At 49.2% G+C, this 11,899-nt stretch overlaps 1 protein-coding gene across 2 annotated transcripts in view; it reads left to right on the forward strand.

The window, feature by feature from the left end:
- The first annotated feature begins 4,891 nt into the window (after positions 1 to 4,891).
- The window catches only part of Rtf2 (replication termination factor 2), a 29,752-nt gene continuing 22,744 nt past the window's right edge, over positions 4,892 to 11,899 (forward strand). For both annotated transcript variants that reach the window (XM_052723838.1, XM_052723839.1), the window contains exons 1-5: positions 4,892 to 5,032; positions 8,496 to 8,590; positions 9,462 to 9,555; positions 10,879 to 11,018; positions 11,816 to 11,894. In XM_052723838.1, the coding sequence (XP_052579798.1) occupies positions 4,964 to 5,032; positions 8,496 to 8,590; positions 9,462 to 9,555; positions 10,879 to 11,018; positions 11,816 to 11,894 (477 nt within the window). In that variant the 5' untranslated portion in view covers positions 4,892 to 4,963. The remainder of the gene's footprint in view (positions 5,033 to 8,495; positions 8,591 to 9,461; positions 9,556 to 10,878; positions 11,019 to 11,815; positions 11,895 to 11,899) is intronic.

Below are 11,899 nucleotides of genomic sequence, written 5' to 3' on the forward strand. Positions count from 1 at the left end.
TCATGAGAACCCAGCCCCCAGGACTCTGACTGGTGGCTGGAGACACAAGTGTCCTTTGCCTGGCACATTCCATATATCCAGGCTTCCAGGGGAAGATAGTTAGCCTAAATCACACTGTGTGTATAGTTTAGGTGCAGAAAGCTATGCTTAGCCATTCCGGGGATGGTAAAAAGCCATCCTTTTCAACTTCCCATGTGCCAATCAAGGGCCACACTTCAAGCTGTCTCTCCTAAGCATGGCAGTCCGACATGCTGTATAGAGCAACATCTGTATAGAGCGACATCTGCACAGAGCCAAGAATTGGCAGCACCAAACGCAACTGCACTCACTTTCATAGCACTGATGGATCCCTGTCCCTCCAGCCCCAGGGCATGATGCTGAGATGGGCTCAGGTGAAGGCTGGACACACACAGGTTTGTATCAGAGCTAGGAAGCTCTTAGCTTAGGAATGCCTCAACTCTCAGAGATCCTAAGCATAGCCAATGGAGCTGTGTCTCTAACTGAGACACCATATTTATCTGATTTTCAGCAGCTGGCACTTGGGAGGCAGAAGCAGGAGGATTGCTACAAGTTGAGTGCAGCCAGGGCAATATACTTAGACTCTGTCTCAATTTAAAAAAATAAACCTATATCTATCTATATAAGTATATATAGATACAGATACATCTATCTATAGATATATCTGATAGATATTTCTATGAATTAGATCAGCCTGGTATAAATAGCAAGTGTAAATATAGCAAGTTACAGGTCAGCCAGGGCTACACAGTGACCTCGTCTCAAAAAATAATAACAGGTATCTACTTACCAATAGATATCTAGATAGGTATCTAGACAGAGATCTAGATAGATAGATAGATAGATAGATAGATAGATGGATAGATAGATAGATAGATAGATAGATAGATAGATAGATAGATAGATAGATAGATAGAGACAGATGCATTGTTAGCCAAAATAATACCTGTCCTGCACCCTGGAGAGAGTTGGACATAGCATCCTTGAGAAGATAACTCAGAACAAAATGCCACGTGGTCTGCTCAGATGTGCAGAAATGGAAGACACTCATTGGGAAGTATCTTCCAGTAAGGTCAGGGATGCAGTTGGAATCAGGGATGGATGCAGCTGGAAGCAGACTGCTGCAGGGAATCAAAGGGTAGAATCTTCTTGCTGCAGAAATACTGGTTTGTTTACCCCATGATATGAGAGCATCTACTTGCACCACTCCCTTGACACAGCGCTGTCCCAATGCCTCACAAACTTGAACCCAGTGACAGACAGTCGAGCAGCTTGTGGCCCGGTGCTGCTTTTCATATTTTTAAACATTTTTTTGGGTTTTTGAGACAGGGTTTTTCTGTGTAGCTTTGGAGCCTGTCCTGGAACTCGCTCTGTAGACCAGGCTGGCCTCAAACTCACAGAGATCTGCCTCCTGAGTGCTGGGATTAAAGACGTGTGCCACCACCACCACCACCACCACCACCACCACCACCACCTGGCTCATATTTTTAAATTTTTGAGTTGTGTTCAAACCAAGAACTGTTGTCAAGGGATGTGGGTCAGTTGGTAGAGTATGTGCTTAGGAAGGAAGCCCTGGGTTTCATCCCCAGCACCTCATAGACCAGCGTGCTGGCACACTCCTGTTATCCCAGCCTTCAGATGGGGAGGGGCGGTCAGGATTTCAAGGTCATTTTCAACTACATATGGATTTGGAGGCCAGCCTGGACTACATGAGACCCTGCAAAGTAAGCAAACAAAGAGAATCCTTGTCAACAAAGAGCAAACCCACTATGTGCGAAATCGTGAAAAATGTTGCTCTCAGCTGCGAGTGCCCCCTTCCCTTTTTGCACAGACAGTGGCTATCGTGGGAGTGGGTCTCCCCAGACTGATTTCAGAGGCTCGCCCAGGAGCTTTAGAACCAAATGCACTTTGTCAGCTTTTGGCAACTTCTTGTTAAATAAGCATGTCTAATATCCAACATTCTGCACCGTTTCCTCCACAAAAAGGAAGAGGAAATGGTGGGTGGTGGTAACAGCAGCTTGGCCTCAATTAAGGTCAATTCACCGAGAGGCTGGAAGTGGTGAGGGCCCACCTGAGAGATCTTCCAGTGTGACAAGCACTGGAGGGTCATGGATCTACTTTGGTGCAAATACATTCTTTTTTCTTTTTTTTTTTTGAGAGAGAGTATCTTGCTGTGTAGCCCAGGCTAGCTTCAACACTACCATCTTCCCAAATGCTAGGACTGCAGGCATGGACCACTCCCCAAACAAATAATATTTATAAAACATCTTCTTGGGCCAGTGAGTGAGATGGATCAGTGGATAAAGTCGCTTACTGCCAAGCCTGAGCCCAATCCACAGGATCCATATGGTAGGAGGATAGAACCATCTCCTGTAAATTGTTCTCTGACCTCCACACATGAGCTGTAGGCCACACACATACGTGCTGGCAAAACATTCATACACATAAAGTAAAAAGAAATTTTAAAAACCTTTGAAATTTCTAATATATACTTTTTAAGGCAGGATAGAATGGAAAAAAAATTTATTTTTCGAGAAAGGTTTCTCTGTGTGGCTTTAGCTGTCCTAGAACTCGCTCGTAGACCAGGCTGGCCTCAAACTCAAGAGATCCACCTGCCTCTGCCTCCCAAATGCTGGAATTAAATGAAAGCACCACCACTGCCTGGCTAGAAAGGAAAATTTAAAGGGACACAGGAAGTAGAGGAAACCCTTACCTAGGGTCAGTTTGCATTTTCCACAGACTGAGAGAAACACAACATAACTGACTAAATTATGATTGCTTGCAGATAGATCTCTGTGAGTTCAAGGTCAGCCAGGGCTACTTCCTGTCTCAAGAAGAGGAGGAGGAGTAAGGAGAAGAAGAGGAAAAAGAGGAGGAGGAAGAAGAGGAGGAGGAGGAGGAGGAGGAGGAGGAGGAGGAGGAGGAGGAGGAGGAGGAGGAGGAGGAGAAGGCCTACAGAAACTAAATTCCTTTTTAAAGAGGTACGTTAAATAAGTACATTAAGCCAGGCATAATGGCACAAGCCTTAAATCCCAGGACTCAGTGTGCAGAGGCAGGCAGATCTCCCTGGGTTCCAGGCCAGCCAAGTTTACCTAATGAGTTCTAGGATAACCAAGGCTACATAAGCAGACTTTGTCTCAAACAAACAAAACCACTGGGGTGTTAAAAACAATAAAAGTGTTGATGATATGCTGAATTGGGTACAGTGCCTGACTATCACACACAAAGCCTTGAGTGCCATCCCCAGCACTGCATAAACTGGGTGTGGTTGTGCACACCTGCAATACCAGCACCAAAGAGATGGAGGCAGGAGGATCAAAGTTCAAGGTCACCCTTGGCTACACAGGGAGTTCTGCAAACCACCACCACTAGACTATGCTTCCTTAAGTACGGAACGCTTGTGAGTCTTGGGTTTCTCTGTATCAGCAAGCCACTCTCATCCCTGAGCCTGGACAAAGCACCCCGTGATGGGAAACTAAAAATCAGCTCATCATTTTGTACTTAATCTGTAACTTTGCTTGATCTCAGAACTTGGTTGCCAGTTGCATCCTTTGAGTTATGTAACATCAGAAACCACAAAATCAGATGTATAGACACCTAAGCATGACTCCCCCACCTTGAAAAGCCCGTACCCAAATCCTGGGTGTTTAGTATTGTCCCTTTCTATTTTGTTTATATGTATGTACATATGCATTTATGACATGACATGACAAGGTCTCATTCTGTAGCCTAGGCTGGTCCTAGTACATACCATGTAGGCCCAGGTTAGCGTTGAACTCAACATAATTCATAAGGTTGAAGGCACAGACATAAGGCATTGTTCTGGGCCTACAACTACCCCTTAGGATGCCAGGAACAGCAGAGCCCCAGAGGACAGGGTGCTCCCCTAAGTGAGAAGTGCAGAAGAAATGGTCTTCTGAGACTACCTGTTCACTCCAGCAGTGGGGACTTGGGACTGGCCACTTTGCAGAACTGGAGCTGACAGAAGTCAAGGAGACCACCCCTAGCCCAGGACTGCTTCTTTATACGTGCCTTTTGCCCTGCTGTTCCTCTAGGCCTACAGCTCATGTCAGCACCCCAAAGACAGACTGGGTTGTCACTGAACCCCTGTTTGTCCTCTTCTCAATATGGCCACCCTGAATATATCCCTTCCTCTGCCTTTACCGTCACTAATCTCTTTAACTGGCACAATGGACTGGGTAGCTAAGCTTAGGTTGTGGGTGACACTGGAGTCCCGGGGTTTTGCACTTAAAAATCTGGATACAGGATGGAGGGATGGTTCAGTGGCTAAGAGTGCTTGCTGTTCTTTGAGTGGACACTGGTTTGGTTCCCAGCACCCCAGCAGCTCACAGCCATCCACAACTCCAGTCCTGGGGAGATCCAACACCTTCTTCTGGCCTCCACCGCACCTGTCTCACGTGGTGTACATACCCACATGCAGACCCACACAATTCTTTTTTTTTTTTTAAGTCTGTACTTAAAATACACGAAAGCTAGCTAAGTGACACGTTCCGTCCATCTCATCCTTAGTCTTACAGCAGAGCTCGCCCCGGTCTGCAAAATGCTCCCAGGGAACGCAGGCCTCGGGGCCAGCATGCAGGTGTTCCCTAGTGCTCTGGCCTCACTTAGCATGCCCCACCTTCCCATATCCAGGAAGTCCCCAGACCCACTAGGAAAAAGAAGGGACTGTACAGCCGGAAGTGGACGCACTCCCGGGGATGAGCCAGCCTACGGCCCTGAAGCCACGCCCAACTCCGGGCAGCGTTCCCATAGCAACCGCCGCTGAGCAAGGTCTCCGCGAACCTCACCGAGTGGCCCCGCCCCCATTTGCGGCGCGACTGTCGTATGCGTCATCAAGGAGCGCCGGAAGTGGCTAGGGTTTTGGCAGAGACCCCGGAAGCGGCGGCCTCCAGTTTTTGCTGCGGCTTCTGACTCCGGCCTTGGGATGGGTTGCGACGGAGGAACGATCCCCAAGAGGCACGAGCTGGTGAAGGGGCCGAAGAAGGTCGAGAAGGTCAGTGGAGACCGCGGGCGGCAGGGCGCGGGATAAAGTGTCCACCGGTGCTTAAGAAGGGTTTAGTGTTTGCAGTCACTGGACAGTACTTTTAGACTGGGGTATCCTCCCAACAGACACGGTGTTGATGATGTGTAAACATTAATTCTCAAAAAGGCAGAGGCTGGAGAGCTGGTGAGTGGTCCAGCCAGGACTGGGACCATATCTGCAGTTAGCAACGATCGTATTAATAGGTGCTCGTGTGTTTTTGTTTTGTTTTTGAGACAGGCTCTCACTAGGTGGTCCTGGCTGGCTGGAAATCCTGCGACTGCCTGCTGAGTGCTGGGATTAAAGGCGTGGGCCTCCATGCCTGGTACTTTACGTACTTAAGAAATGTTTTTATTTTTAGTTATGTTTGTGTGTGTACACGTGAGTGTGGTACCCAGAACAAGGAATCGGATCCTCTGGAGCTAGAGTTACAGATTTTTGTGAACCCTCAAACTTGGCCGTTAGAAACCAAACTCTGGTCTTTTGGAAGAAAAGAACAAAGGCTTAACCACTGAGCCTGTCTCTCCAGTGAGCATTGTGTATATTAAAGAAGTCTTCCTGGACCGTTCCCTTATTTTGTGAAGTCAGACCCTTATTAAACTTTTTCAGCACTGAGCACACAGAATTGGTGGTTGGTCCCAGTTGGGATCCCCCCCAGACTGGAGCCCCTAGTGGTGCGAGCACAGTTTCTGGCACAGTGAATATTTTGAGTAAATGAGTGAACAGTCTCTAAATCTTTTTTTTTCTTTTTTTTCTTTTTTTTTTTTTTTTGAGACAGGGTTTCTCTGTGCAACATTCTTGGCTGTCCTGAAACTTGCTCTGTAGACCAGGCTGGGCTCGAACTCACAGAGATCCTCCTGCCTCTTCCTCCCAAGTGCTGGGATTAAAGGCGTGCGCCAACACTGCCCAGCTGGGTCTCTAAATCTTACAAAACATTGAGCAAAGTGTATAGTTCTATACTAATGGCCAGGAAATTGAGTCCAGGAAAGTGAATTAACACGACTGAAGTCATATAGTCTGTAGTTGTGAACCGCCCTTGATACAGTTCCCAGTACAGAGAGGGTCATGTTTTCTGATCTAGCATTCAGAGAACTTTGGGGTGGGAGGTGAGTCCCATCCAGTGTTAATATTTGAGACACTGCAGTAGCTTCCTGTCACATTCCTAATAAACTCCTCTGGATCCTGTATGAATAGACCCCTGCTCTCCTCTCTGCCTGCGTCTGCCCCTCCTTAGCTCTTACATTCTGTTCTCGATGATGTAGGCCTTGTCCTATCATCCTGAACAGTCCTCACTCAAAAGCAGTGACATCATTACTTTTTCATTCAGTCCTTATTAGGGGGGAGGGAGCTGCTTGAGAGAAGCTTTTGCTGTTAGGTAGCTTAGGCTTGCCCAAGACTATGTGGTTCTCCTGCCCCAGCCATCCGCGTGCCAGGATTACAGTGTGCGCTGCTTGGCTCTTTCCCTCATGTCTTCACTCAGCCATCATCCCACTCAGCTGCAGCTGGGGCTCTTCCCTTGAAGTCACTCTCTAGTCCCTCTCTCCCTCTGCTGCTTTATTATTATTACTATTTCTTTTCCTTTTTTTTTTTTTGCTTTTTTTGTTTTGTTTTTTTGTTTTTGTTTTTCGAGACACGGTTTCTCTGTGTAGCTTTGTGCCTTTCCTGGAACTCACTCTGTAGACTAGGTGGGCCTCGAACTCAGAGAGATCTGCCTGCCTCTGCCTCTGCCTCCCGAGTGCTGGGATTAAAGGCGTGCACCACCACCGCCCTGCTGCTTTATTATTTTTTTTAATGATGCCTGTCATTGTGATTGTTGACTGTATATCTCTTTCCCATGTGAACTGGGGTCCTTGCATGTCTAATTTGTGTAGCCTCTATGATGTTTCTGCATGTAATAGACATCCACTGAGCATGTGTTGAAAGTGAGGCTAGAGTGCCCTCAGACCATGCCAACATGTCACATTCCAGTGTAAATAAAGTGTTCATCTTACTTTTGTTGCCTTGTGCCCAGGACTGATAAGGAGTAGTGTAACGAAGGACTTGGCAAAAAAAAAAAAAAAAAAAAAAACTGATCTCAGAAGGGTAAAGAAAAGAAAGGTTGATCAGGAAGGGTGGTTTTTATTAACCCCATTCATACAAGTACTTATTAAATGCCCCTTGTGTATGCTGTTCGGCCCCGAGGGCAAAGCAGAGAATAGAGTAGTCTATCCCTTCTAGAGCTTCCGTCTCCAATGCCCATTATGAAGTAATAATACAGCTATGGGGGTCTGCCCCGTCTTGACACACAGCTCCTAAGCCCCATGGAAGTACCACTTGTTCTAAGTGAGATGTGTGATGATGACTTTTTCCTTTTTAATTTGAAATAAGGTCTCACTGTGTAGTCCTGACTGTCTAGAACTCTCTGTAGATCAGGCTGGCCTCAAACTAATAGAAATCCCCCTGCCTCTGCCTCAAATGCTGGGATTAAAGTTGTATACCATCACACCCAGCTCCTGGTGACTTGATGAGCTCCTAGTTGAGGACTAATCATCAGAGTGACAAAATCATGCTTAGAAGCTTTACACTTGCTTTTCTTTTTTAATATTTATTTATTATTTTATGTGTATATGCATGAGTTTACATGCACCATGTGTGTGCAGGAACCCAAGCAGGCCAGAAGAGGGAATTAGAATCCCCTGGACTGGAATTGTAAGCTGCCTAACATGGTTATTGGGAACCAAAACCGGTCTTCTTCAAGAGCAGTAATGCTCTTAAACATTGAGCCACCCCTCCGGACCTGAAATTTGTCACGTCTCTCTTCATATTCCAGGGAGAAATGTTGTGTTCTATAAGGCGTTAATTTACTGTAAAATACATTTGTGTTGATGTGTGTGGCTGGAGCTAGATCAGAGATAGAGCACCTCTTAGTGTGTGCAAAGTGGTTCACTCCCTCCACTCCCCAATTCTGTTTTTATAATGCTTACACACACAGTTTAATGGTGTGATATGATTGCTTTGTGTGTGTCAGGTGTTGGTGGGTCTTTATTTAACAAAGTGTTAGTTTAAAACATTTTTAAAATTTGTGTTATGTGCTGTATATGTGGAGGTCAGAGAATAACTTTTGGAAGCTGGCTCTCTCATTCCACTGTGGGAGCCAGTGGCAGAGCAGGAAGTTGACTGATGACATTTTCATCCACACACAGGAAGCAGAAAGAGTGAACAAGAAGTGGGGCAAAGGTTACAAACCCTCCAAGCCCAGCTTTAGGGCTGTGCTTCCTCCAGTAAGGCTACACCTCCGAGGTTTCCTAATTTCCTCAAACAGTGCCACCCAGTGGGACCAAGTGTTCACACACATGAGCCTGTGAGGGACATTTCTCATTCAGACCACCACAGTGTGGCATTAGATACATTTCACATATGAAAGGACCAGAAGGACTGTGTGTCTTTTCTTCTTTAGGTTGACAAAGATGCTGAACTGGTGGCCCAGTGGAACTACTGTACTCTAAGTCAGGAAATCCTGAGGCGCCCAATCGTTGCCTGTGAACTTGGCAGGTACGGATCCTTTACTTAGTCAAGACAAATTGATTCTGTTGATTTTGAAGGAAATGTTGAGGTACTTGATTGATACCTAGGAGCTCTCCTAAGCAGATTTATGGGGAAGATGACCCTGTGTCTGGACCTTGCTCTACACCTTCTCCCTCAGTTTGGTTATACTCAGGAGCAGTAGTAACTGCTGAGATATAAACCTGAAGCATGAAGCAGCCATGAGTACTGTAGAGCAGCAGGGAGTTGGAGAACTGGAGAGAGCATGACCTGCCTGAAGCGGGGAGGAGGTGGGGCTACTACTCAGTTCTAGCCGGTTCTTACAACTGAAACATGTGGGCCTGGTGCTTATAAATTTTCTGATCTTTATTTTTGAAGAACAGGGCAAAGTAAGTACTTTCACACTGATTTTTCCAAGTCTTAAAGTACTTGTTCAGGTGTAGTTGATCCTGGCAGTCTGCCACCTTGACTTAAGTTGCTGTGTTATGTACTCTGTGGCAGTTGAGGTGGGGTTACACCTACTCTGTGTGCTCTGCAGCAGTTGGGGTGGGGTTACACCTGCTCTGTGCTCTGCAGCAGTTGAGGCGGGGTTACACCTGCTCTGTGCTCTGCAGCAGTTGAGGCGGGCTTACACCTGCTCTGTGCTCTGCAGCAGTTGAGGCGGGGTTACATCTGCTCTGTGTGCTCTGCAGCAGTTGAGGTGGGGTTACACCTGCTCTGCGTGCTCTGCAGCAGTTGGGGCGGGGTTACACCTGCTTTTAGCAGCACAGGATGTTGTTAGCACATGCGGGTAACTTCAGTCATGTACAGTTCTCCCCCCGCCCTCCGTTTTGTTATCTGAAATCATTGCTGTTGTATAAACTGGTCCTTACTCTCGTAGACTGTATAACAAAGATGCTGTCATCGAGTTTCTGTTGGACAAATCTGCTGAAAAGGCTCTGGGGAAGGCAGCCTCACACATTCGAAGCATCAAGGTAGGACAAGGGATGTGGGTGAGCTCCGGGGGCCTCGGTGAGTGAGGTCACTGTAATAGGATTTGTGTGTGTTAGAGACTGAATTCAGCACTGGCAGGATGGCTCAGGGGGTGGAAGCACTTGGCGCCTGCCCGGTGGTGCAAACCTGAGCTCCTTCCCTGGGGCCCACGTGGTGGAAGGAGAGAAGCAACCCAAGAGTTTGGTCTCTGACCTCCACAGGTGTGGTGTAAATACATAATACACTAAAGTAAATACACAAATAACATGAAATTCTTTTTTTAAAGTTGGATTCAGGGGCTGGGGAGATTGATTATTGGATAAAAAGCTTGATAGGCAAGCCTGAGGACTGGAGTGCAAATCTCCAGCACCCAGGTGAAAGGCGAGGTGTGGTGGCGTGTGCCTGGCCCTCGGCGCTGGGGAAATGTGACAGGAGGCTCTCGGAGGCCCGCTGAGACTCTCTGAGAAAGTACGTTAGAGAGAGAGAGGAAGACAGCTGAGCTGGTTGCAGTGGCTCACGCCGGTGGGATATGCGGAAGAGGGGGAGGAAGGAGGGTCACAAGGAAGACAGCTGACATTGATCAGGCCAGAGCCTCACACGCATACACATGAGCACACGCATACACAAACGTGAAAAGATCACATGCCTAATGTTGAAGTGGTCTGTCTTAGATTCGTTCAGCTTACATTCTTTCTCTGGGGATGCCAAAACGATGGGCATTTCGTAGAAGTCACTCCTCCTCCCAGGCCAGGGTGGCCGTGCTGCTGACCTGCAGAGCCCTGTGGGTCAGGTACACACTCCTCCCAGGCCAGGGTGGCCGTGCTGCTGACCTGCAGAGCCCTGTGGGTCGGATACACTCTCCTCCCAGGCCAGGGTGGCTGTGCTGCTGACCTGCAGAGCCCTGTGGGTCGGGTACACACTCCTCCCAGGCCAGGGTGGCCGTGCTGCTGACCTGCAGAGCCCTGTGGGCCGGGTGCACACTCCTCCCAGGCCAGGGTGGCCATGCTGCTGACCTGCAGAGCCCTGTGGGTCGGATACACTCTCCTCCCAGGCCAGGGTGGCCGTGCTGCTGACCTGCAGAGCCCTGTGGGTCGGGTACACTCTCCTCCCAGGCCAGGGTGGCCGTGCTGCTGACCTGCAGAGCCCTGTGGGTCTGGTACACACTCCTCCCAGGCCAGGGTGGCCATGCTGCTGACCTGCAGAGCCCTGTGGGCCGGGTGCACACTCCTCCCAGGCCAGGGTGGCCGTGCTGCTGACCTGCAGAGCCCTGTGGGCCGGGTGCACCGAGTTCATTCCCCATCAGCATAGTTAATGGTTCTCCACAGACTGTGACAGAACTCAGGCTTTCTGACAACCCTGCCTGGGAAGGGGATAAAGGAAACACCAAGGGCGACAAGCATGACGATCTCCAGCGAGCGCGGTTCATCTGCCCTGTGGTGGGCCTGGAGATGAATGGCCGGCACAGGTGAGTGGTGACAATGGCTGACATGACCCTGGTCTCACTGGGATCCTCTGTGTTGTCCTAGGGCTGTGGTAGGCCTTGTGTGAAATAATGCCTGGTCACGGTGGCCTCCTCCAGAAACCATCTGTGCACTCTGCCCACCCTCCTCAGTCACTCAGAACAGTGGTCCTGCTCATATCTGTGGCTCTGCTCTGTGCTGTGGCCCTGCTCAGCTACGTGGCCCTGCTCTGGCTGTGGCCCTGCTCAGCTCTGTGGCCCTGTTTTGTGCTGTGGCCCTGCTCAGCTCCGTGGCCCTGTTTTGTGCTGTGGCCCTGCTCAGCTCTGTGGCCCTGTTCTGACTGTGGCCCTGCTCAGCTCCGTGGCCTGCTCAGCTCCGTGGCCCTGTTCTGTGCTGTAGCCCCGCTCTGTGCTGTGGCCCTGCTCAGCTCCATGGCCTGCTCAGCTCCGTGGCCCTGCTGTGTGCTGTAACCCTGCTCTGGCTGTGGCCCTGCTGTGTGCTGTAACCCTGCTCTGTGCTGTGGCCCTGCTCCGTGCTATGGCCCTGCTCAGCTACGTGGCCCTGTTTTGTGCTGTGGCCCTGCTCAGCTCTGTGGCCCTGTTCTGTGCTGTAGCCCCACTCTGTGCTGTGGCCCTGCTCAGCTCCGTGGCCTGCTCAGCTCCGTGGCCCTGCTCTGTGCTGTAACCCCGCTCTATGCCGTGGCCCCACTCTGTACTGTAACCCCGCTCTGTGCTGTGGCTGCGTGCTGCATGCACGCTGGTCTCAGTCTGGCTCAAGCTGCTCTCCCTTGGTCCCTCTCCAGGTTTTGCTTCCTTCGATGCTGCGGTTGTGTGTTTTCTGAACGCGCCTTGAAAGAGATAAAAGCTGAAGTTTGCCACACGGTGAG

Source organism: Peromyscus californicus, unplaced genomic scaffold (genome assembly GCF_007827085.1).
Source record: "Peromyscus californicus insignis strain IS unplaced genomic scaffold, ASM782708v3 Scaffold_7__1_contigs__length_154581171, whole genome shotgun sequence".
NCBI lineage: Eukaryota > Metazoa > Chordata > Mammalia > Rodentia > Cricetidae > Peromyscus > Peromyscus californicus.